General features: G+C 53.6%; 9 protein-coding genes across 9 annotated transcripts; 4 read left to right on the top strand and 5 right to left on the bottom strand.

Annotated features, from left to right (window-relative positions):
- Positions 1–1,259: 1,259 nt before the first annotated feature.
- Positions 1,260–2,330, bottom strand: T310_2482 (Methylisocitrate lyase; the record flags this gene model as incomplete). The annotated part of the gene is made up of 2 exons (XM_013474671.1): positions 1,260–2,039; positions 2,184–2,330. The coding sequence occupies 2 exons, from the start codon at positions 2,328–2,330 to the stop codon at positions 1,260–1,262; spliced, it is 927 nt and encodes a 308-aa protein (XP_013330125.1).
- Positions 2,331–3,219: 889 nt separating this feature from the next.
- T310_2481 (mannosidase) lies at positions 3,220–6,000 on the bottom strand (the record flags this gene model as incomplete). Its single annotated transcript, XM_013474670.1, has 3 exons — positions 3,220–3,997; positions 4,057–4,688; positions 4,744–6,000. The coding sequence occupies 3 exons, from the start codon at positions 5,998–6,000 to the stop codon at positions 3,220–3,222; spliced, it is 2,667 nt and encodes an 888-aa protein (XP_013330124.1).
- A 2,461-nt stretch (positions 6,001–8,461) lies between these two features.
- T310_2480 (Heat shock protein Hsp30/Hsp42) lies at positions 8,462–9,130 on the top strand (the record flags this gene model as incomplete). The annotated part of the gene is made up of 1 exon (XM_013474669.1): positions 8,462–9,130. The coding sequence occupies one exon, from the start codon at positions 8,462–8,464 to the stop codon at positions 9,128–9,130; it is 669 nt and encodes a 222-aa protein (XP_013330123.1).
- An 858-nt stretch (positions 9,131–9,988) lies between these two features.
- Positions 9,989–11,370, top strand: T310_2479 (Salicylate 1-monooxygenase; the record flags this gene model as incomplete). The annotated part of the gene is made up of 2 exons (XM_013474668.1): positions 9,989–10,957; positions 11,017–11,370. 2 exons carry the CDS (start codon positions 9,989–9,991, stop codon positions 11,368–11,370), a joined length of 1,323 nt encoding a protein of 440 aa, XP_013330122.1.
- Positions 11,371–12,065: 695 nt separating this feature from the next.
- Positions 12,066–13,588, top strand: T310_2478 (uncharacterized protein; the record flags this gene model as incomplete). The annotated part of the gene is made up of 3 exons (XM_013474667.1): positions 12,066–13,046; positions 13,133–13,240; positions 13,301–13,588. The coding sequence occupies 3 exons, from the start codon at positions 12,066–12,068 to the stop codon at positions 13,586–13,588; spliced, it is 1,377 nt and encodes a 458-aa protein (XP_013330121.1).
- Positions 13,589–14,474: 886 nt separating this feature from the next.
- T310_2477 (uncharacterized protein) lies at positions 14,475–16,408 on the bottom strand (the record flags this gene model as incomplete). The annotated part of the gene is made up of 3 exons (XM_013474666.1): positions 14,475–15,661; positions 15,720–16,249; positions 16,341–16,408. 3 exons carry the CDS (start codon positions 16,406–16,408, stop codon positions 14,475–14,477), a joined length of 1,785 nt encoding a protein of 594 aa, XP_013330120.1.
- Positions 16,409–17,613: 1,205 nt separating this feature from the next.
- Positions 17,614–20,017, bottom strand: T310_2476 (DNA damage response protein RcaA; the record flags this gene model as incomplete). The annotated part of the gene is made up of 6 exons (XM_013474665.1): positions 17,614–18,393; positions 18,444–19,452; positions 19,515–19,666; positions 19,719–19,798; positions 19,862–19,924; positions 19,981–20,017. The coding sequence occupies 6 exons, from the start codon at positions 20,015–20,017 to the stop codon at positions 17,614–17,616; spliced, it is 2,121 nt and encodes a 706-aa protein (XP_013330119.1).
- Positions 20,018–20,380: 363 nt separating this feature from the next.
- T310_2475 (uncharacterized protein) lies at positions 20,381–21,565 on the top strand (the record flags this gene model as incomplete). The annotated part of the gene is made up of 1 exon (XM_013474664.1): positions 20,381–21,565. One exon carries the CDS (start codon positions 20,381–20,383, stop codon positions 21,563–21,565), a length of 1,185 nt encoding a protein of 394 aa, XP_013330118.1.
- A 1,274-nt stretch (positions 21,566–22,839) lies between these two features.
- On the bottom strand, positions 22,840–24,694 carry T310_2474 (uncharacterized protein; the record flags this gene model as incomplete). Its single annotated transcript, XM_013474663.1, has 2 exons — positions 22,840–23,215; positions 23,283–24,694. The coding sequence occupies 2 exons, from the start codon at positions 24,692–24,694 to the stop codon at positions 22,840–22,842; spliced, it is 1,788 nt and encodes a 595-aa protein (XP_013330117.1).
- Between the last annotated feature and the right edge of the window lie 688 nt (positions 24,695–25,382).

The following is a 25,382-nucleotide window of genomic DNA, read 5'->3' as shown; positions in this document are numbered from 1 at the left end:
TTACGGTACAATCAAAAGAGGACGTACAGTATGTACATTGCCTTTTCTTTCTCCGAGAAAAGATTCGCTCTCATGAGTGGAAACGCACCGGGAATACCATCGGGGGAACTGTTTGTAAGCTTCCAATCTGCGACATTTCGTTCCAGGTCAGTTTCTTTAGTACTAATTAAGCCACAGACAGACAGATGGTACATACCTAGATACCACCATATCCGCAAAGAAATTGAGACGGCCTCGATATCAACTAGCTACCTACATACAAGTTCGAGGGGAGCTGTGAGATCAACCCAGCAGTCAGCTCCAGGAAGACGTCCCAGAGCTACTTCGCCGATTTCAGGCCCAACGACACCAACATCGTCACCAGCGCTGTACCTGACCACCCAGCGACCGGCTGCTGGCTGTATTAGAGATATCTAAAACCCGACGGATACGGCCAGGTGTAATGTATGTACACGAAGAAGAACCGCAACATGGGTCGGCAGGGCCGCTCAACCCGGACCGCATTTCTCATACACATTGTCTCCGTCGTCGCTACTGGTGTTGACCAGCCTACACTACACATCTCGCACCTCTGTGATGTGTGTTGATGCTTGAATCCAGGCCACCTTGTCGCGGAAAGTATTCAGATTAACAACTCCTGCAAAGGTTGCCCTGGCTCTGTCGCATGCTCAATTCATGGGCATGTGATTATAGATCTCTGCATCCACCGCCCATAGTGCATCGGCCTCGTGCAGGATGGTATCCAGTGCTGTCTAGCCCTCAAAGAGAGCGACAAAGTGTGCTGGGCCACCCAGAGGGCAAGCCAGACCCTATCCCAACCTTCCAGCCGAGCAGACGAGCTACAGCAACGGTCGTCATCTGAATTCGATGGCGGGGAATTCCTCGAGGAAGCAGTCCAGGAGGGACTTTTGTGACCAACAGCCAGAACTAAGGAAGGAAAAGAAGGAAGAACTAGGAATAGATAAAAGCATACCGGGCTCTCTCTAGATCTTATCAATGTTAGTACTGTTATTCTTGTATATTCCATAACAAGTATGTATGTTTATGTATGTACATAGAACCTTTCATGTCGAGTTCTGTATACATAATGCATGCATGTATTTACATAATCAACTGGTCTTCGAGCCCTGTAATCTCATTTCTGGTGACTTGCCGTGCTTTTCTTAAATCAATATCTTCATGGCTTAATCCCCCAGAAAATCCATGTGGTTCTTAGTTTCATGCCGGACTTGTCCTGTCTGCAGACAGCGTACTCTGCCCTACTTCGGCAGGTCGACACCTCCCTCGAAATTCGACCCTCCAGCCGCCTCGTCAATACGGACACTCTCGTCCAGACCGCAGACGCGGAACAGAGCCTGCGGCGTCAATTCGGACCCCGTGCCGGGCAGACCGGTCTGCTTCAGCCGCTCCAGGCCCTGCTTGATGGCAGTGTAGGCGGGCGCCAGCGCGGCGAACGGGACGATCATGATCTTGAAGCCCATCTCCTGGGCCTCGGCGGCGGAGATGGTGGGCGTGGCGCCGTGCTCGACCATGTTCAGCAGCATGGGCCACGGCGCGAGGTCCTTGATGATGCGGCGCGCCTCCTCCTTGGACCTGACGCCCTCGAGGAAGCCGACGTCGGCGCCGGCGTCGCGCGCGGCACGCAGCCGGGCCAGACTCTCGTCGTAGCCGTACTTCTGCAGGGCGTCGGTGCGGGCGATGACGACGATGTCGCTGCCGATGCGCTGGCGGGCCTGGACGGCGGCGCGGATGCGGCTGACGAAGGTGGGCGTGTCGACGAGGATCTTGCCGCCGAGATGGCCGCAGCGCTTGGTCTGGACCTGGTCCTCGATGTGGAACGCCGCGACGCCGGAGCGGGCGTACTGCTCGGTCGTGCGGGCGACCATGATGGGGCCGCCGTAGCCCGTGTCTGCGTCGGCGATGAGCGGGACTGACGGCGACAGGTTGGCGATCATCTCGGCGTTGGCGCGCATGTCGTTCAGCGTTGCGATGCCCAGGTCGGCCTGGCCGTGCATGGAGGCGGTGGTTCCTGCGCCGGTCTGAAACAGTCAGCATGTTATACGAAAGATTCTTATACAATAGAAGAATTGCCGGACATAATTCCATTTTAAAAAAAAAATCCATCCAAGAATGATAACTGTCTAGTAAGCGTATCACTCTGCGGATTACGGTACAGTACATACCATATACAGCGCATCAAACCCGACAGACAGGGCAATTCGGGCCGAGAAACCATCATACACACCCGGAGCAAGGATGAAGGATCCTGATTCCAGCTTCTGTCGAAGCAGCGTTGCTGCTGACACGGGTTTGGTTGTGCTATTTGCCATGGTAGGTAGATTTTGGTGAAGATATATAGATATCCGTATCAGAGTTGAAGCCTCAACAGACAGGATTACAATATAACCGCCTCCCTGTAAAATAAGAAAAAAAAAAGACAGATGAAAAAATAGATAGACGAATCGACAGGATCACTTCACCTGTCTTTTCTGTTATTTCCTCTGGTCCATCGCAACTGCAGTCCTGCTTTTATATCGATGTTGATATACAGCTGCCGACAATAGCCGGATCCGGTATCGGATGCGCTGCTGACTCAGCCGGACGGGCCGACCTCGGCATCCCGGAGACTTCTCGGAATGACGTCAAAGCATCCAGAGGATATACAGGGGAAAAAAGGAAAATAATGGAAAGCGGACTCGAGAAGAAATGACAATAGTGATGTAGAAGGAAAGAGATGATGATGATGATTTAAAGGGGGCAAAGTGCACAAGCCAAACCGCCCAGGAGTAGGTATAGAGGTAGATGTACGGATACTCCGTATTCGTACTCCGTACTCTGTCAGACGGACGAATTGGCTTTTTCAGGTTTGTCATCAGGTATTTCTTGCCTGGGTCCACGTTCCCCGATCTCATTGCTTGACTGGTCGATTGCCTAAGCGCATCTCGTCTCGTGCAGATTTCTTGTCAGACTTGGTCACGGGAGGGAATTGAATTCTTTATCCAGCAAAATCGGAGAAGAATGAGATAGACAGTGAAACACTGACGATTCTACTGGCCTAGAGTGCATGCGTAAAGTTAATGCAGTATCGAAACAAGAAACCTACGGAGTGCTACTTCCATGAAACGGAAACAATCTGAATTGACACTAAAGTACACTAATCCAATGACTACTGATATACAAATAGTACTAGCTACATATACACGGTCAACATCTGGTCAATCACTTGATCAAGCTCGTCGGAATGTTGCGGCCGGAGATTTCAACCGCCGGACTGCTAGCAGTCGAGTTAAACTCCACCGTCAGAGTGAGACTCTCCTGCGGAAACAGCGTCACATAGTTGTCGGACCAGTACACCGGGGTGATGGCGTCCTGCGTCTGCGCGTCCGTCAGGACCAGCCGGATGAAGAAGGCCGGCACGTCGGACTTGTTCTCAAGCGCGACGGACAGGCTGGTGGTTCCTGCTTTGCTGTTCGGTGCGGGTTGCACACTCGCCGTGACGGTGGCATTGGCCAGCTTGTTGAGCGCGGTGTAGTCCGCGTACGACGTCGTGGGCGTGTACCACCAGGTGGTTTCGTTCCACTCGAGGGTGTCTTTCTTCGCAGAGAGCCAGTACACGTTGCGGCTGAGCACCGTCTTCGACGCAGGGTCCTGCAGGACGAGCCTCAAGAAGGCAACGTCTTTGATCTTGTTGATGCCGGAGACCGTGGCCACCCCCTGCGACGAGTTGGGCTTCGTCTGAGCCGTGATGTTCTGCCGTGACAAAGGCTTGCCCGTCGTGTCGATCAGATCAATCGAGACCGTGCGCGTGCCCTGGTCGTTCGCAGCCAGCGCGTTGTGACGGTTGATCAGGTAGACGTTATGCGCCTCATAGTCGTATGCGACATGCTCCGGACGAGCGCCCATCTTGGTTCCAAAGTACGATCCCGCCGGGCTGAAGTAGTAGTCGAACAGCTGCCAATGAAGGTTCGGCCAGGCGCCGTTCAGCATCCAGTAGATCCTGCAAGGGATTAGTTCCTGCGCCGTAAATGTTTGTAAAAAAAAGGTTAGATCGCTTACGCTCCAGTGGCCGGCCGCTCTGCATTCTGCAGCGCCGCGAATCCTTCGAATTCAGCCCGGGTGGCCTCGTAGTCCATGATCTGCGCCTTGAGCAGGTAGTCATCCAGACTCGTGGGCGCTCCATACCGTGCGTACAAGGCAGCGTCGTAGATGGAGCGGTTGTAGAATTGCGAGTCGCTGCTGGACATGTGGAACAGGCCCTTGCCCGGCTGCGTCCACAGATCCGTCAGATCCTGCTCCGACAGGAACTTCCTCAGGCTCCTGATCTCCGGCGTGCCGACGCCCGCACCCAGTTCGGACCCAAAGCCAAACGCAGCGCCCTCCTTGCCCCCGTACCAGTAGTTGGGCGGCACCCAGTCGTACGGGCCAGCCATCTTCATTCCCGACAATCCCAGGATCTTGGGATATCCGCGTTCTGCGGCGGATGCGATGATCGGGTTGGGCCAGTCCCAGGTGTGGAGCGCGTCGACGTAGATCTGTGCCGCCCGGTCGTCAGGCCAGAAGTCCGAACCGACCAGGAAGGCGAGCACACTGGGGTGCGTCTGCATCATGGCCGCTTCGTGCAGCATGGAGTAGTTGGCGATCCAGTAGTCATGATCGTCCCATTTGACGCCGTCGGCTTCGTCATTGTACTAGAGAGAACCAAGTCAGCAAAAGGTCTCATCTCGAGGATAAACTGGAACGTACAGTCCACCCCTCCCATTTGTCACAGCATTCCCAGCCGGCCATTACCATCAACCCCATGCGGTCGGCCAGGTCGAAGAGTTCCGGGTGCTCTTGCTTGCCCTCCAGCCGAAGGGTGTTGAGTCCCATGTCCAGCATGTACTGGAACTGCTTCTGGACGCGGTCTTCGTCCCACCGCATGAACATATCGGGCGAGTAGCCTCCTCCGAGCACAAGGAAGGGAAGTCCGTTGACAGTAAAGGCCGTGTCGTTGTGCGAATTGAGGTGCGATGTGATCTGGTGGATGCCAAAGTTTCTGGGACTGGCAACATCCGACACCAATCCCGCGACGGAGGCATTGAGGCTGACAGAATAGAGAGGCTGCTCTCCCCACAATGCTGGCCACCAGATCCTGGGATTGTCGACTTGGACGGTAATGGCGATGGTCTTCTCTTCACGGGCCTGCAGACTGAACGACTGCGACAGGGGAATAGTCTGTGAGCCATCGTCCGAGCGAATGAGGCCCTGGATCGTCCCGTTCACGGCGTTGCTCTCGAGGTTCGTGGCGTTTGTCTTCACAGTGATGGCTACTGTGGTCGCGCCAGGGGTGTAGTCAGTCACCACGCGCAACGGTGCGAGAGCTATGGGCCCTGTCTGAGAGATTTGGACGTCGCGCCAGACTCCGGTGCCGTTGTCCGGGGGATAGGGATTCCAGTCAACGAAGCCCATGGCAAAGTCCCGCAGATAGTTGGTCGGGTACGCCTGGATCAGAAGGCAATTCGGGCCAGAACGCAGGTAGTTGGTGATTTCGTACTTGTGCCCTCCGTAGGAGCCTTCCTGGAAGGAGCTGTCTGCAATCTGGAAGCCATTAATGTAGATGTCCGCTTTGGACGTGATGCCGTGGATGATCAGGAAGATATGCTGGCCCGGTGGCACATTGACGGTGAATTCCTCTCTGTACAGCCAGGGCGTGTTGAACACTGTGCGATCGACGACCTTGTTGAGGTTGTCGGAGAAGAAGAGCTGCGAGTCGTTGTAGACGCCGGCCTCGATGAGGCCTCCCATTGCGGTGGCACGCGAGCCCACGCGATACCATGACGAAACGTCCGCGCCGGGCTGCGACAGGGCCGTGAGGTTCGAGGGCGCGTGGAGGACGGATTGCATGCTCCATCCTGGGATGATGGCCGTGTCACCGGGGGACGAGACGATGGCAGGCGAGGCAGCAAGGCTTGCCGGAGCAAGCAATGCCAGCACCGCCGTGACAGCTGATAGAGTACCCATTGTGCAAAGTTCTGCTGGCTTCCATATCTGCCTCCCTCGCAGGAGGCTGCACGACGTCACTTAAGTACCATCGCCATCGTCGATAAGATGAGGGGGGCGTCACATCACGGAGAGCGCTAGACACGACCGTGTCACCCCTAAGCCGTATCTCTCCGGCGATTCTCGCTGCGAAAAGCCGGATTGCCGGAGGAGAAATCGTCGATCACTATTCCACAACAAGTAAGCAGGAAGCGATAAAGTTGGCGTCGCACGGTGACCCCACGAGCATGGCGCTAAATTTAGCAGTCTGGGGTAGAGCTTGATCTTAGAGCTTACTCGAGACTCGTTTCAAACAATATCGGCCCGGTAGACACCCTTTGCAGCAGCTCGATCGGCGGCTTGGCAGCCTTCTGGCCTGTGCCTGGGGATCCTTAAATGTCTCACAGAATGCCTCGACGTAAAAAGAAAAAAAAACTCAATTGCCTTTGTTGCGCCCTGTCACGTGCATTTTCCCGCACGGAGTATATATCAGGCCAGTGATTACGGCAAAAATTAATCGGAAGCGGTATTTCTATGAAGCCCGCCTCAAGAGTAGCGCCTCGAGAGCAGGTGGCATGGACTGCCTAATACGAGAAATATGGTGAGGAAGATCAGTGGAGATCCCAGTGTACCACGAGGGCACCGGGCCGGCTTCCGTTGGGGGCCGTCTGCCAAGTCGACCGTAATCATGGGTGATCAGGGGTAATACACAGACCATAGGGTTCATTAAATAATTGGTATTTCTGATTGGAGAAATTCTCAAAGGGCGAATTTATCTCAAGATTGCCAAGTCTACTAGTCGATGATCTCCCGGTTCTGGAAGCTGTGCTAGAAGATTCAGTCATGTGGAGGCTCCCTGTTCCCAGTGCTTGCATCTCAATATTCTTCTGGGATTTTTTTTTGGCGCAATCGCTAAGGCCTCCTCGACTGACAGAGAGGCCCAAACGGTAGCTCTTGAGTCGAAATTCTGCCAGATTTTAGAGTATATGGTCAGGAGGTGCGATATTTTCTAAGAGACGGCAGTTGAGAAATCGATTACTTTTGCATACTTAACCGCATTCGTGGCTGGGACAGCTCATTCGCGGTCCCAGTGAAGATAACACGATCCGGTAGTACACCTTTCTCCTTGAGAACCGGGCCAATTGCTCCAGTAGAGCTGCTCCGTTGCGCTGTTTCAAAATATGACCAAATCGAAGAATGCGTGTGCTGTGCATTGTTGGCAAACCACTCCGCGACGCATTTCACTCTCAGCTCGTTGTGTGCTCCATCAACGAGCCATTGAATCTTACCATCTCCGATGACTTCGAATATTCCAGGCCAGGGAAAGTTTTCAATACCACGAGAGATGTCATCGGAAGTCATGCAATGTCCTGGAAAAGCTCGACGGTCCAGAAAAGCCTTAGAAAGAGAAAGGGTCAATGAGCAATTGATCCTGTGAGCAGAAAACTTTAAGGAACAGTGTGAAAACCGGGAGCGAGAATGCAGGGCCCCTATCTTGAGAATCCCTGCTTTATGCCAGCTTTCGAATAACATGTTGTGTCGTAACTCCGCCATGAGGATCTCAAATATAGCTGCCTCGACGTTCTCCTGGGTGATCATATGCAATGCTACCAAAGCCAGCTGTTGAAGTATTTGCAAAAGATCTTCTGTTATCGATTGGTCATCGATCTAATTCTCTCATAGAGACATGTCAAGTCAGGCGACGTATAGAATCCCATTGTCAAACCGTGATCGCGAAGGAAGAATAGACAAAGACACAGATGCATGCTTCCCTTGCCCTTTGTTCCTGCAACGTGGACGATGTTGAAATCGTCAACGTCATCATCTTCGAGACCCGATCAGGGCATTGCTGCTTCCTCTTCTGACACGCCGTGTTGTCAACTGCGATTACCACGTGCGGAAAGACCTGCACATGGAACATATTGGGAAGGCGCGGGTGGTGGATGCAGCTGATTGGCTGGGATCGGAAAAGGCAGCCGGTGGGGCGGGCCAGTCTAGAGCATTCGACGAATCGACGCCTCGCCACGCTCCCCTCCGCTGCCCGCCAATCAGCGCGCCGGACGGGCCATCTGATCGACAACGGTCACATGGCATCTGCCAGCAAGAGCAAAGCATCACGAGGTTGACGCGTCGAGAAACGGCCAGAAGGTACCGATCATCAAGCTGGAGTCGCCCGTTGTCGATCCTGGCTGTGTCGCCGCATCCGGGCAACGTGTGTTTCTTCCATTCGAGGCGAGAAGGTTCACGCTCATTCTGACTTCATCGAGTCTCGTCCAGTAATTTCCAGAACCTCCATCCGGATATCGACCCGACATGGCGAAACCGTATAAATATGCCCCTCAGCTACTCCCACATCAGACCAGACATATCGCGATCAGATTACTGAGTGATTCACGAGCAAGATAATCGCCAGTCATATCAGATCATACAGAGAATATCCACCATGCTATCGCGCAGTGCATCCCGAACTCTCCCTCGCTCGAGACAGCGTCTCTCCAACGCGGGCGTCACGAAACCCGCTGCCACCCGAACACCATCTTCACTCCATGTCGCCACCACCTCGCCCGTCAGAGCATTCTCGCTGCTGCCTCGCTGGCCTCCAGCCGGCGAGTTCTCCTCTCTCTTCCGGCTGCTGGACGAATACACCGACCACATCTCCCGCCGTCTCGGTCCGGACTTCTACAGCGGTGGCGGCCTGCGGACGATTGCGCCGCGATTCGACATGCGCGAGAGCAACGACGCCTACTATCTAGACGGCGAGCTGCCGGGCATTGACCAGAAGGACATCACAATCGAGTTCACCGACCCCAAGACGCTGGTCGTGCGGGGCCGCACGGAACGCAACTACGAGACGGGCGAGGCCGGAGCCGGGGCCGGTGGCGAGCAACAACAACAACAACAAACCAAAGCAGTGGAAAAGACCGCCGAGGAGCAGCAGCAGGACCACCGATACTGGGTGTCGGAGCGGTCGATTGGCGAGTTCAGCCGCACGTTCACATTCCCGGCAGCCGTCGACCAGGACAATGTCAAGGCTAGCCTGAAGAACGGCATCTTGTCCATCACGGTGCCCAAGACGGCGACAGCGCAGACGAAGCGGATTACGATTGAGTAAACGCGTCATGACGATGGCATGATTTACGTCTACTCTTTGTCCTCTTTCTACTACTCTTTTGTATATTGATATGATGACGATGATGATGATGATGGTATTTCATGGGAAATGAGCTGGGTCTATGGATGATGTTGGCTACTGTTTAGATGGCTATATGGGTATATATGTGTCCTGTATGACAGTGAGACAGATAGGATACGAATTTATTGCTAGCTGGTTTAGCTGTATACTTACCTACAATAAAGTGAATTTTCCTTTTTGTGTATCTAGAACCATCATGACCCAGTCTCTAATAAATTGCAATTTAATATCATTATCTGCCTGTCACCAGCTCTTTTCTGTAATCAAACCAGTCCACCACGTGATTGGCTGCCGGCTGTCATGATTCATCATTGCGTCAGGCGACAAGAGTGCCTCACTCCGATTGGCCCGATCGGATCTGTCAGCGGACGGGCGGTTAATGAATCCCGGCCCGCGTGCACCAATCAGCGTCCGTCGCGTCCAACTGACGACTCGAGCAGGAGAAGGAAAACTTTGCCCAGGCAGTGCGTTTCCGCAGTCAAGGGTCTGCATGGCGTGCATGATGCATCAGGTTGATGGGCTGATGGGGCTTGCTTGAGCATGCACTGTTTGGAGCTGTGGGGTTGTGTCCAGCCTCGGGATTTGACGGTGCTGTTCTGTCGGCGGGCCCGATATGCGATTTCTTACGGACTCCGCAGTATTAATTTGTTTCCTTTAAGGTCGTTATTGTTGTTATATGTGCAGAGAATCTCGCTGACATTTTGTCATAGTTGATCACGCTCATTGAATCTTCAGACTGGAGTGAACCACAGTTCATCCATCATATCCAATCCGTCAATGCGAATTCTCATCGTCGGCGGTGGCATCTCCGGCTTCTGCAGCGCTCTCGCCCTCTCCAAAGAGCTGACGCCGCGCGTCCCTGGGCTGCACATCACCGTCTTCGAGCGGCATGAAGTCCCATCCACCTCTGGCGGCGCTATCAGCGTGAGCCCAGTCGCCCAGCGCCATCTCGCGTACCTGGGCGTGCTGCAGGAACTCGACCGGTTCGGCCCCGAGGCTGGCATCGAAGTCGACGCCATTGAGGTATTCTCCGTCCGCACGGGCAAGTCGCTCGGCTCTCTCGACTTCACCGACCAGCGCGGCCAGGGCTATGGCGGATACAAAGGGCGGCGAGTGCTGCGCATCACGCTCCTGCTGGCCATGCTGGCAGCGCTCGAGAAGACGCCCAACGTCGACGTCGTCTTCGGCAAGAAGCTGGTAGGCGGGCTCGAGACGGAGCGCAAGATCCAGCTGCACTTCGAGGACGGATCCACCGCCCTGGGGGATCTGCTGCTGGGGTGCGATGGCGTGCACTCGGCGTCGAGGATAGAGATCATCGACCCGGGCCAGAGCGCGCGCTACACGGGCTTCTCGCTCGTGCAGACCACCGTCGCGGCTGGCCAGATCGCCTCGCCCGTGCACTTCCGGGCCACGGCGCTGAACGTCTCGCGCCACGGCTCGCTGCTGATGAGCTTCTGCGACCAGAACCACGAGGAGATCTTCCTGTCGGCCATGGTGCAGTGCCGCGAAGTGGCGGTGCAGGACCACCGACTGAACGAGAACAGGCCGGATCCGCGCCGGCAGGCGCTGATCCACTCGTCGCTGCGGCGCGAGGTCGTCGACCGCTTCGGCGATTCCGCCGTGCCTTGCATCCGGGAGGCCGTGCGTCTGGACACGGAATGGCTGTTGTATCCGATTTACGAGGTTGCGCCTGGCAGGAGATGGTATACGAAACGGGCTATCTTGCTGGGTGATGCGGCTCACGCGGTGAGTCTCCATCTATGCATCTATCAGTTTAAGAGGCCACAACTAACCAGACTCCACAGATGCTCCCCCGCGACGAATCCGCTGCATACGCGCTAGACGACGCGATTCTGTTCTCCCGCGTATTGGCGCAATACATCGACCATCCGCTGGAATCCGCCTTCGCAGCGTACGAGACGCTGAGACGGGACGCGGTCAACTACGCGTTCAAGGCGTCGCGCAAACTGTGGGATCGGTATAGAGATACCGGGGCGCTGGAGGGGCGGCTCAAGGAGTGGCTTCTGCCGCTGTACATCCGGCACGACCGGGAGTCGCGGGAGGCGGCGTGGGAGTTTGACGCCAGCAAGGTCGAGATTCCTGTGCCGGGGAGATACGATGACAATATCTTGAACTCTGATGTCGATACGGCTGCTTAATGATGTGAACGACTAGATGATGGGTGTATACTGTACTGTATATTATATATACATAGAGATATATATAGATATAGATATAGATTTTCTGGTTGGCGTTACAATTGTGAATAGAATCTCTTACATCTGTGAGAAAGGGACTAATTACTACGATCTGCCTATATAGAGACGAGTCGACTTGTAACATACTCCGTACCTATTTAATCTACGTTGCGGTCATTTGTGGAGTATATACGGGGCAACCATAAAATCTAAAAAACCTAAACGCATAGACACATCATCAGAAAAACCAATTAGTTTAGAAAAAAAAAGAATTATCATCAGTCTATTTGATCAATTGGCGTAATGTATAACTCCTGCTTATGCATGCTGACTCAGCAATGCCAAGCATCTCCGTAACGCCAACCCGAATCAGGTTAGCCTGTTGATATATCGCTGTTGATGTTGAGATTCATCAATCAACACATTATTACTTAGATCAGCAGGGCAGAATTCAGCACCTGCCCAATTTCAATGCGCCACGGGGGAGTTGAGTGTCTACTTGAGTGTGTATTGTCTATTTGAGTGTTTTTTAATTCAATGCCGTCATTGCCATTCCTACGTCAATGATTGATGCGTGAGGAGGTTCTCCTGCAGAGTGCAATAGTCAATCCATGTCCATGTACCAAGTCTTGTAGAAAGAAGAGCTCTTGTCCATCATGTCCCTGTCCTCCCCCCTTTTCCAGTCTCCCCGCCGGGTCTTCTCCGCAGCCGCCGCGCTGCGCGTCGTCCTGCTCTTTTACGGCCTGTACCAGGACGCCCACTCCCCCGTCAAGTACACCGATATCGACTACATGGTCTTCACCGACGCCGCGCGCTTCGTGTCGCGCGGCCACTCGCCCTATGCGCGCGACACGTACCGCTACACGCCGCTGCTGGCGTGGATGCTGCTCCCGACGGCGTGGCGGGGGCTGGGGCCGCTGCTCTTCTCCTTCGGCAAGGTACTCTTCGCCGTCGCTGATCTGGTCGCCGGATGGCTGCTCGTGCGCGTCCTGCGGTCCGAGTACGGGATGAGCGAGGCCCGCGCGCTGAAATACGCCAGCCTCTGGCTGCTCAACCCGATGGTCGCGACTATCAGCACGCGCGGCAGCTCCGAAGGCCTCCTGGGGGTGATGGTGATGGCCTTGCTATGGGCCATCACGCAGCGACGGATCGCCCTGGCGGGGGTCCTGCTGGGGTTGGGCGTGCATTTCAAGATCTACCCGTTCATCTACGGGCCGTCGATGCTGTGGTGGCTGGACAGGAGCAGAACTCGAACGAGCAATAGCCTGGTCGAGAAGATCACTGCCCTGGTGACGCCCTCGCGCATCACACTCACCCTGACAGCCCTGTCCACGTTCTCCGCCCTCAACATCTCCATGTACATGCTGTACGGCCTCCCGTTCATGCAGCACACATACCTGCACCACCTGACGCGGATCGACCACCGGCACAACTTCTCGCCGTACAACACGCTGCTGTATCTGTCGGCAGCGCGGCAGCAACATGGCGGGATCCACTTCGAGTCTCTGGCCTTCGTGCCGCAACTGTTTCTGTCTGCAGTCGCGATCCCGCTCGTCCTGGCCAGGAAGAATCTCCCAGGGACGATGCTGGCGCAGACATTTGCCTTTGTAGCGTTTAACAAGGTGTGCACGAGTCAGGTGAGCTACCTACCTACTACCTACTACCTACCTATCTAGCCACCTACCTAGGTAGCCACTGTTCTAACAGAGATGACTATATATAGTACTTCCTGTGGTACCTCATCTTCCTACCACTATATCTGCCATCATCATCCTTCCTCAAGAGACCCATCAAGGGGATATCCGCAGCGCTGCTGTGGGTTCTTGCGCAGGTGCGTACATACACCCACACACCATACTCACATTCATTTACTTATTTATGTTTTTGACAGGCCCTCTGGCTCCACCAAGCCTTCCGCCTCGAATTCCTCGGCATCACCAGCTTCCTGCCGGGGCTGTGGCTGGCGTCGCTAATCTTTTTCGCCGCTAACGTGTGGATTCTGGGTGTGATTGTTGCGGATGTGGGGGGTATCAATAATGACAGTGGTCCCTCTTCTTCTAGCAAGAAGAGCGCTACCGCTGCTGCGACTGCTACCGGTGGCAGCGGATTCTCCGAGCAAAAGCTTAGGGTTGTAGCGGAGTATATGAAGGAGGTGGAGGAGATGCAGGAATCGAGCTGAATCTATTAAGTTAATCGAGTTCAGTTCAGTTCAATTGCGTTGACATTGCAATCTTGCTCAGTTTTATAATATTAGAAAATTCGCCCGGAAAGAAAGAAAGCAAAGGAAAGCAACAAGCGAGTTATAAAATTATTATATAGGCAGATACATAATACCTACTACCTACCTACCTAGGTAATGGATTAGATTAAAAGAACGGAACTTACTTGCGCTTTTTTTTTCACCTAACTACGTCCGCACATAGGAACATATATAATATGTATTATATATGTATAGAATGAATTGATACCAATCCTACCCTAATTACTTCTTGCTTATTAGTATTTGTATGTATGTATGTATGTATGCATGTACCTGGGTTATATATAACTTCTGCCACAGATGCAGTGATGATCCTTGACACAAGAATTTCTAGACGATCACAGTCGTTATTTATTTATTTATTTACCCGTTGCAGGTTTACAATTATTTATTCATTTACTGTAGTTTGCTGTAGACAGCCAGCCAATCGAAGTGTAAAAATCCAATTAACGCGCCACACGCCATGCCCGTTGTATGTACATCATCCATGTTGAAAAGAGTGTTTAAAAACAAGACGACGATCACAAGCCTTTCGCACCAATGTTTGTTGCAACAGACCGCTCATGTATGTATATCCAAACAGATCGGGGTATTATGTTATTTCAGGACAAAACCAATCGCAAGAATCCCATCCGTCCATCGCATCAAAAACCATACCATTCAGTCAGCTCATTAATCGCCTGCGATCAACGCGGTCGAGCTTCGTTCCATTACGACTTCGCCGCATCCGCAATGATCTTGTAGCTGTTCGCGTTGATGCTCAGCGGCCGGCTGCGTGGGTACACCGCCCCGATAATCGTGTCGTTCATCCCGTACTGCGGGTAGATGCCGTCGGCCAGCTCGACGAACTGCGCCGTCGGCCGTACCTCGTGCAGCGTCTCCAGGATCGCTTCGCTCCACAGCCCCGTGCACTGGTGTTGACCATCTGGAAGTACGGGTTGAGCAGCGGGCACGCCGAGTCCAGATCGATAAAGCGGATCCGCACGTAGTCCAGCGCCTGCAACGTATCCAGCGCACGAACCGCCCCCAGCACCAGCTTCTCAAACGATCGGATGAACTTCAGATTCGTAATCCCCGCCGCCTCGTCCAGAATCGGTGGCATCGACTCCTGCCGCGTCGTCTCCCGGCAGCACGTCTTCACCACGAGATCCAACGACTTGAGCCGTGACTCTCCCGGCCGATTCGCCATCGCCGCCCGCGCACTGCTGAAGAAACTCGCGCACACGTTGCCCGTGAATGTGAGACACTCCAAGCGCGGCGCTATCTCCCCCAGCAGGCGACACAGATGCTGCGGCTCCGGCTCTCCGAGCCAATGAGATTGGGAGACCTCCTTGTTGTGAAACCCTTCCAGGCTGATGTTGAGATGGACTACACTCGACGATAGATTCGTCAGGGCCTTTGCAATCGTCTCGTACGCTTCGATCTTTGGCTTGGCATACGCGCAGTGCCACTCCCGCAACGACGGCAGGGCCTCGGCGAGGCTGCACCAATGCCGATAGTCTCGCATGATGTTCCACGCGCCACGCATAACAAAGGTCTGGATGTTGGGCAACACCTCGAGCCGCGACCGCCCGCACAAGCCGGACGGGTCATTGGCGAAGTGTCGAATCAACGGCGGTCTCTTGCAATGGCCGCCCTCGAGGGTGAGGATTCGAGCTTCCGGGTAGAATCTCTTGACGTGGCGGAAAATCTCCTCCAGAGTCGCATTATGGCTCGCCATATAGTAGCTCCAATTGCTGGGCGTACGGTGGTTATCCGAGTCTTCCCACCCGGCCATCGTAGCCTGCAGCACAGCGGCGACGTCCGCTAACCCTGTGTCCTCATTCATATAACGGCGCGACGGGGGAAGATGCGGCGTTGCGTTCTTGTTGGCCCGATTTCCCCAGACGGGAACCCAGACTTCGATATGTCGAACATACGGGACCAAATGGGTGTGTTGTTGAAACCACTGCTCGCATTCTGCCAGGCCATCCTTCGTCCCTTTGACCTTGACTGCATATACATTATTAGCAAAGACCAGATAAAAGAGATAGACAGGAATGGAACTGACTGTGTCGGTAAATGCGATCCTGAACCAATGGCCTCCAGACCCGGCAAATCAGGGCCAGATTCGAGAGAGCTTTCCGTCGCGGGTGACGGAGCGCCTTGACCCAGCTTTGCGCCGAGGGTTTGCCTGAAGAGGCGCTCGATTGCGTCGACGCGCGTTCCCCAAAGAGGTGGTCCAGAATGGCCTCATGGATCTCGATCGGGAGATTCTCGAACCGCAGATCCGATCGGTGATGGGTCTGCGCATCCGCCTCTTGAGCGCCCTGGCAATCTTCCATCTCCGTATCCGGGCTCGTAGGGCAGTCGACCGCAGCCGACGGAGGCATTGTCAATTCGGGGCCATCGTGGATTTGGACCTCTGCACTCGTACAGCGACCTGCTGTCTTGTGGACTGAGAGCGCGGGGGAGATGGGGGCCCGTGTCAAGGAATTGACCGACACCGGACGAGGAGGGGGGATGGCCGAGATCATGACAGGCGACGAGGAAGACGACGAGGTGGTCCGAGATGGCATGAAGACGGGGAGCCACGGGTTTCTGCGATGGCTGAGTATTCACTGGACTCTGTAACCCGCGGTAGAACGCATTAAAGAACGAGTCCTCCAACGGCTGGGCCTTGCAGACGTACCGCAGCTGAGGAGAAGCAGGGTCGATTTCAAGGACCACACGCTTCTGAACGAACGGGCAGCCAGGCATGCCAAACGAACGAACAGAGGCTGATTTTCCTTCAAGCCCAACCAGCGTAGCCCATGGCGGGGCTGCTGGAGGGCTGCTGAGCTGGAATGGCTGGCTGGTCGGTTCGTGCCTGAGGTGTTATCGGGCTGTTCCAACCGCAGATAGAGGGGCTGGTCGAGCGGTCAGGAATCAATCAATAAGCCCGAGGGTTGGGCAGCGCCAGAGCACCAGCCGGCGGCGATACGTCACGAAGGCTAGCTAGTGGTTGTGGAGACAGGACGAGAGTAGCAGCAGGACGAGGCAGAAAGAGGTCGAGAGGAGAGCTGGCGAGCAGGGGTGGGAGAAGAGGCTGGAAGATCACGGAAGAGGATCAGCGAGGACGACCAGGGCGGGCGGCAGCAGAGCGCGCAGGCGAGGGACAATGGAGGTGGTGGATGGCGACATGCGACATTAGCATTATTTATTCCTATTCTCCGGGGTCAAGAACACCCCATTTCATTAACTGGGTGGTTAAATATAGCATGCGCTGCATTGATTAATTAATGAGGGCGGATCACAGCCACAATAACGACTTGTTGACCCGCAAGAGACCGGAGTCTGCCATCCCGGCCAGTCACAGTCAGAGCAATCCAGCGACACTTTCAGCACCACGCCAAATCACAGCACTGTTAATTGACTATTACTGTTCGTGTGTTTCCTTTATTGCGAATTTCTCCGTGTTAATTAGAGACAGCAGCAGTGCAGTCACCTGAAGCAGGCGGGTAATAATCTGAGACACCGAAGGGGATGGACCAACCCCGTCAGGATTAGGATGGGCGTATAAACTATAAACAGCCTTATTTATCATGATCTGATCTTTCTGACCATCGTCCTTAGTCTTTTAAGCTAATTGAGCTAGTTTTTAGTCAAAATGGCCCATCTCCATTGAAGCGAAAACAAGAAGTATCTACTACTGCCTATGGCAACTGAGCAAAACATTTGAACCAGGAGTGGCTTTGGCTACGGTGTCCAGTATACCTGCCTATACGCATGGAATCAGCATCTTCAGAACCCATCCACCGGTCCGAGCGTACAGTCCTACTGAAATAGCTGGATAATATCTATGGCCGTTTCGCAGTATCAACAACCCTTCCATTCGCGGAAAAGTTAAAAGCTTACGACAAGAAATATAAGTAATACATATACATCGAAAGGCAACACCTTCACAATGCTTCAGCATCCTCTCTCTACCTTTTACGACGGAACCGGAAGCGAAGTTCCTCATCGCTGTCAGAGTCGGGAATTTCCCGCGCTCTCTTCTGGCTAGCACGCTGACTTTGACGCTGCACCGGCGGAGGAGGCGTTTCGGATAGAGCAGAAGGCTGGGAGGCAGACGTCCTGCCCTCCACGTGGCTCGCCTCGCGGTGATCTTGGTGACTGCTATGCCGGGACACTGACACTGGCTCGGGGCTATCCCGTCTGTTGTGGGCCCAATAATGGTCTCCAATGCCATAATCTTTCTGTTTCTCCTCCTCCAAGGGCACAATCACCGCCTGCACACGCGGTCGCGCAACAGATACGTCGCCTTTCCTGCGAAACTTCTTGAAATTCTTCCGTCCATTCCACCGCTCGTCCCATCGACTGGTCTCCTCCGCCGTCGGAGTGCGTCTGTCACGTAATGAAACGTCAAGTTCTTCGACTACGACTAGACGCTTCATCTCCTCAATGGTCATGCCCTCAATCGCTGCTTGTAGAGACGATTCTTCCTCCGACCGCCGCTCCCGTGCAGCCGCTTCCTCAGCTTCACGGTGCCGGCGTGCTGCCTCGAGCACGTCAACCTTTTGGCGTTTCGGTTTCCGTATCTCTTCCTGGAAAGTTTTTGGTTCATCCTCGTGGGAGCGAGTGCCCATCTCCGCTCTACGACGCTTCATGGCATTGGCCCCCGGAAGAAGGCTTGACATGTCATCCTCCACTGGAGACGCAGGTGCTGCGGCCGGCTCCGGGGGTAGATCGTCCATCTCCATTTGCTGGCCAAATGTCAGTTCGGACACAAGCAAAAGACAAAAGCTAGACATACCTGCGACTCTTCACGGGAGCCATCACCGGCTTCCAGTGTATAAACGGGGATCGAATTAATGTCGAAGCCATCATCGAAATTTTTGACCTTGCTCACAAAATTACGCACTCGGGGCCGTTTCGCCGGCTTCTGCGTAGGGGGCTCTTCCTGTTGAGATTCAGCTGTATCTGATATATTATTGTTGGGAGCAGGACCCGGCTCTATGGATCTGCTCCGGTTTTTCTCGGGGGGCGGTCTCTCCTCCCTGGGAAGGGGACGACAGAGCGGGGACGCATCATTACCCAGGATTGCATCCAAAAACTCGCTTTGTTCGATGACTCGCTGGTCCGTCATCAAGGCAACTTGATTTCCTAACTCAATAGACCACTCCTCATACCCTCCCTTGGCACGGAAACGAACCAAGACGACTCCTCCCGGACCATCGCGTTCAGAGCCGAGCCCTTTCTGACCGGCTGCATTTCGCATGAACTGTACGATTTCTTCCGCCGTCGTTTTGCCATTTTCCACTTGATAAAGCAAAGCCTTCCCATGACCGTTGGTTATGGGGGGCTGGAGGTTTTCAAATTGACCGACATCGCAAAACACAAATGTGTAGCCTTCAAAGACACGGATTCGGTCTGGATTGGGGGCAAATGCTGCGGCCGGGCGCTGAACCGGCTCTTTCCCAGGTGGCGGAAGATGTAATGCTGGATCTGGCCAGGCCGCATCAAAGTCTTCTTCGAGGGGTGATAACGACTCGATATTCTCCAGATCACTTGGAGTAGCAGCGTAGACCAGAGCATCAATGTAAGAGTCCTGCACAATGTACTTCGCATTTATCAATGCCTGAAGACCTTTGGCCGTATTTCTTTTATTTTGAACGACGTGCGTAGTCTTGCCGGTGACATAGGGTATGATCGTCTTGATGTCGAGGTCTTCCAGACGAGCTCTCACCGGACCAAGAGGGTCCTTTGCCTTGAGCTCTTTGGAAGAAAAGGAAAAACTCAAAAGGACGGGTTGCCATTTAATCCTAGTACAGCAGATATCAGTCTCTGTCTGTTCCACAAGCCACGTTTCTCGGTCTCCTCGTACCTCAACGCAGGCTGATAACGGCCCAGGTGAAGTATGTGTTCATCCCCACTCAGAGTTTTGCTCCCGCCCTTGATCTGTTCTCCATCGACGACCGTCCCGCATTTCGAATTCTGGTCGATCACGGTGAGTTTGGACTTGGTGTGGATATGCGACTGGCTTCTGTCAGCAAGAGTCCGTTGCGAACAGACGCTGGGAGAGACGCACACCGTCACCGGGGTTCACCGGTGATACCTCAATCACCAGATGCTTTCTCGAAATGGAAGCATGCTGAATAGCATGGCGGACTGGAAAAGCAGGGAAATATCAGCATCCAACTCGATGTCTCAACCTCGCGGGTGGCAGCGTACCTCCGTCTTGCTTGATCCGACCGAAGAGATACTTCTTCCCGGGTCGCAGCCAGACACGTTTCCCTATCGAACGGTCAGCGATATCCCACCGCAAAAAAACATTCTGACCATAGACATACCCTGCAAGAAATCCCCCTCCGAGTCAAGGATCCACATGATGGGGAATCCGGCAGGCTCGAGGTTATTGTTTCTGCGATGTCACAGCTCCGCTCACGAGCACGTGAATCACGCTCGGAGTGACGCGTGATCACGTGATCTGGCGTCGGTCATTTGGCTGCCTGCTTGGGGAATTATCGTTTGCTTGCAGCAGACTCGTCGCGCAACACAATGGAGACGACAGAGGAGAAAAGAGTTATACCCCAGAATTTCGAGAAGTATAACGCCAAGGCTTAAGAAATCCGGGCGATACTAGTCGAGTATGATCCGCTCTTTGAGAGTGCGAGCATCGACGAGGCGTATCTGAATATCACTGCCTACTGTAAAGAGAACCAGATCGCGCCTGAAGAGGCAGTCCAACAGATGAGGGCCAGGATTCTCGAAGAGACAAAGATCTCAGTGTCCGCGGGCATTGCCCCCAATGCCAAATTAGCCAAGATCGCATCGAATCGGAACAAGCCCAACGGCCAATTCTACATCCCCAACGACCGAAATGCTATCATGGATTTCATGCGAGATCTTCCCGTTCGTAAGGTGAACGGGATCGGCCGGGTGTTCGAACGTGAATTGGACGCGATCGGGATCAAAACGTGCGGCGACATCTACCCGCAGAGGGCTCTTCTGGCGAAGCTGTTTGGAGAAAAGGCGTTCCAGTTCCTGATGCAGTGCTATCTCGGTATAGGAAGGACCAAGATCCAGCCCGCCGAGGCATATGAGAGGAAGAGCGTAGGGACGGAGAGTACGTTCCCAGAGATCAGTGACAAGGAAGCGATCAGGGAGAGGCTCCGTTGGGCCGCCGAGGAGCTCGAGAAAGATCTCGCACGAACGCAGTTCAAGGGCCGCACTCTGGTGCTGAAGGTCAAGCTGCACACGTTCGAGGTCTTGACACGGCAGGTCGTTCCTCCCAAAGCAGTCTGTCTGGCACAGGATCTATATTCATTCGCTTTGCCGATGCTGGTCAAACTGGAGAAAGAAATCCCCAATATGAAGCTCCGACTGCTGGGCCTCCGGTGCACGAACCTGGTCAGCACCAAGAAAGTCGGCATCGACTTCTTTGGCATCCAATCCAAGCCGAAGATGACGCATCAGCCACCGAACGACGCAAGAGGCAGTGACGAACGCGAGGTGAACGCAGAGGAAGAGTTCGAACAAGCCGCACGACAAGAAAGACAGGATGAGATGAACGAGCTGGAGAGACTCAGTCAGGAAGTTGCCGCAGCCTCCTCTACGGAAGGCGACCACAAACCCAGCCAAGACACCTCCGAGCGGACGGAGCAGACTACACCACGAGATAATGGTGATGACGGTACGCAGAACCAGAACCAGAACCAGTTCTGGGACTGCCCTGTGTGTCACCGGCCGCAGGCAGCTGACGACAGAACCTTCAACGCGCACGTGGACTTTTGTTTGTCGAAACAGACCATTAGGGAGGCAGTCAAGGGATCTCTCGATTCCGTCGAAACCCCGTCGCCGCCTCCGCAGCCTTCCCGGAAGAGGAAGATAACAGCTGATACTGATTCCCGCCAGAGACGACTGTTTTTCAATTGACAGTACAGCCAGAAATGGCCTAATTGAAAGTTTCCATAGAAACCAGCAGCACGACTGACCAGAATCTCGAACCCACGTGTCCACAAGCGCAAGCAGAGGACTTTCACAACCGATGTGGCAGATGAAAAACAAAAGTTCCATTTGAAAGGAATTGAGTGCTGAATGGACAAGGCCAGCCCGTCCGAAGACCCATCACTGAAGTCTCACCCGTTAGCCATGGCGAACATCCCAAACGAACAGCAGGACCCAACCATCCAGGAACGTACATACATACATACACGCAACCGAGATATTCTATTTCTATTCTATCATATTCGATTCGACTGTTGAGGTCCATGCCGAAACCATGGTTTTTGGTTAAATAGCAATGGGAGTGACCGTTGACGAGTTACGACACATCCATCGACTGGAACGAACAGAAAAGAAAGGCACCGGCATTCGTCGAGTGGCTGGCTCTTGGAAAGGACCTAGGTACATTACATGTACATACATGTACTGTACAGTACATACCATCCGTCCTACGACGTATATACATACATATCTCGATATAGTATAAGTTCCCTCATGATTAGCATCACCTGTGTATGATTGATGACTTTACGGGTATGCATATACTACGATCTCAAAATCTGGCTTTCATCATCCAAATAATCACATAATCACTTACTAGGTATAAATTAATGAATTAATATTAACCGTACTGTACACTTTAATGGGCGGGAAAAATAACAGTCAGGATAAAGAAAGTGAAAGATTCATTTTATTGGCAGGCACTGACTGTATCGGGTATCATACAAATCACGTATTAGCGGGGAAAAAAAAAGAAGGTCTGACAGATTTGAAATGATGCTGGGCTACTGCACATAAAAACACACAAGGCATGCTCAAAACGAAGAGTGGCGAACAAGTTGTAGAGAGAAAAACTCCCATCATACAAAAGGTATCAGGTATATCATCCCAGAATGAGAGAACAAATAACGCCACCGTCATGAGAAGAAGGAGTCCCGAGTGCAGTCAGAGCTTTCCCTTTTTTCCCCCTCATTACGCCGTAGGAGTGCGCCAGAAACGAACCGCATTCAAACCACAAGCAACGGTGAGACGGGACCAAGAACACAAGACGAGCAATTGCAGGGCAAGAAACGATGGGCACATCTAAAAAACAAAATCTAAAACAAAGGAAAGATCGGTGCTGAAATGAAAGACTGGTCCTGCCACGTCGTGTAGTATCTCAAGATAGAGCGCAAAAACACAATTGAAGCGGTGCATCAGCATGATCACTGATGTAACAACTCTGAGTTTTCAGCTTCGAGAGCTTCTTGTATTTCAGCCGCTGGGCTCAAGAGTGCTCGTCCACTAGTTACTTCCTCTCCCACCTCATCCGGTGCAAGCACTCGACCACCAATTTCAACATCGTTCACGTGCACATGGTACTCGAGGGCTTTCTTGCCCTCCCGGATCAATTCTTCCGTCCACCCCAAACACCGTTTGAGGCTTTGGTTCATTTTCTGACTGTCGGCCAGCAACTCCTGGTGCTTGGCAAGGTCCAGTAAGAATCGTTTCTCATCGCTCGCACGGACGCGCGTGTCGCGATCGGCTGATGAGTTCGGACTGCCGGTACCGTCTTCTCCTTCTGCAGAAGACTCATTGTCACTGGATTCGGAAAGCTCGTCATGCGACTGGATGGATGATGGTTCGCTGACCCCGTCATCCGTCTCACTGACCATAGACAATCCACCTCCAGAGGTAGAACGGAGAGAGGGGGTCGATCGACAGTCGACCAGCACGACTTAGCCGTCGATATCTCCGCAACTCTGCGTTCTGTTTTCGCAGTTCGCGTTCCAGAGTACGATTGATCGCTAGAAGAGATGAGTTGCTGATTTCGAGATCCAGGATCTTGCGCGCTGTCCGCGCATTGACTGCCTGCTCATCAGTATGGGACGTTGGTCCCTCTATCTTAATGGGACTTTGTGCTAGAGGAAAGGATGATCCATGCGGTTCCGCTGGATCGGAAGAGTTGTTGCTAACAACTCGGGGGCTGAGATTGGGCGTCTGTCCACCGTTCAACACTTCTGGCGGTAGAAAGGAAGATGATATGATAGGGCTGGCACGACGCCCGCCTCCTCGTGGTGATGCTACATTGGGGGTGGAATCGAGGCTGCAGGACTTCCGATGAGACAGTTGCTGCCCGATCGGGCAAGATGGTCGTGCTACCTGTTCAGCGAGATTCGGTGCAGGAGATGACTGCCGAGACTTGGATTCCGTAACATCGTCAATATTTGGACTTGGCTGGAGAGTGCTATCCGCAGACGGTCGCGACTCTGGCTCTGACAGTTGAGAGGACTTTAGTCTTGGTAAAACGTCCGGATGATTCGTCGCAGCTGCAGGCGCCCGTGACGATCCGGTGGAACGGCGTTTGTTTGTGGACGGTGTCCTGCTCAAATTGTCCTGAGACTCATCGTCCCGTGTTCCATCAGCATAGAGGAAGGTTGATCCTTGGGACGACTTGATGTAGGATCTGGGCCGGGTTTCTGTCTCATAGGAGGACACCGAAGACCGGGCATCGTCGGCATGGAAGAACATGGGCGAACCGCCAGAGCTTTCACAGGACGAATTGGGCCGTGACGCCACCCGCGGAGTGAGATTATCCCCTGTCACACTCTTTGCTCTTGTTGGTCTTGCAGGTTCTGGTTTCCCACTCCCGCGAACCGGACTGCGTTCTGTCCGATGATATCCTCCGGCTGCCAGAGGCAGCGTCGGACGCGACGTCTGAGAGACTTGTTGTGCACCAGTGGGAGTGTTCTCAGGAGAAGAAAGGGCACCATCCCTTCTGGAATTTCGTGACCCCGATCGTGGGGTGATATTGGCACTGAGATAGGTTGGCCCATCGTCTCGGTGTGGGAGGGGAGAGGCGGTGTCGGTGTGAGAGATCTTCTTCGGAGTCTGGTGGCCTCCAGCACCAGCCAGCCGGGGAGTTAGAGGATGCGAGTTCTTGTTCGCCGTCCTGAAAGCCGCACTGAGAGTAGGAGTGAATGGTTTGGCAGGAGCGCCATTGTTTTGTTTATCGGTATTCATACTCGGAGCGGGCACGGCGGGTCGGGAGACAGGGGAGCGGCGGAACTGATCGCGCATAATGACATTGCGTGGGTAAAGGGGGAACTGTAAGCATGACGGCCCTGGCCAGGGGGAAAGAACGTCCACCGAAGAATGGCAGACGGGCAGGGCGAATCAATTCGAGGCGAGGTTGGAAAGGGGGAGGGGATCTGGAGCGATCTCGACTCGTTTTTGATGTCGGTCGGAGTCAGTCGAAAACATCGCGCCGCAAGCGGTTTAGCGCCAGCCGGGGCCGCGACCCGCAGTCAGGCACGTGGATGCCAGGCAAGCGCAACAGAGAATGCGACATGCAGTTATTATTATTCACCATTACTTTGCAGAATGTGCTCTAGACTATGGGACTGGTGTATATTGTGTATTCGGGTACAGAGTAGATACAGCAGGGAGACAATATTCATGGACAGGCATATCAGATCACGTCAACAGATAACATGGCAGAGAGATCAGTGTCAATTCTATACTCCGTAGACAAAACACGGATCGCCTAGAATAAACGCATCATATTAAGCGGTATCCGGTACCGGATTAGCATGAGTGGATATCTGCACTGATGAAGGCAATAACGACAAGAAAAGACTTCGTACACACGTCGACCGTGGCAGACTGTACATAACCAACAAGGGGGACGAAAAGCGGAAAAGGAACATGAACATAAAGAGAGGTTCTAAAGCCTCGCCATACCCGGTTGGTTGTCGCGGCCAGATGC

The sequence above is a fragment of the Rasamsonia emersonii genome (genome assembly GCF_000968595.1).
Source record: "Rasamsonia emersonii CBS 393.64 chromosome Unknown ctg1118621760030, whole genome shotgun sequence".
In the NCBI taxonomy this organism is placed as follows: domain Eukaryota; kingdom Fungi; phylum Ascomycota; class Eurotiomycetes; order Eurotiales; family Trichocomaceae; genus Rasamsonia; species Rasamsonia emersonii.
The sequence above is the reverse complement of the archived record's forward strand: the minus strand, read 5'-3'. Positions and strand labels throughout refer to the sequence as shown.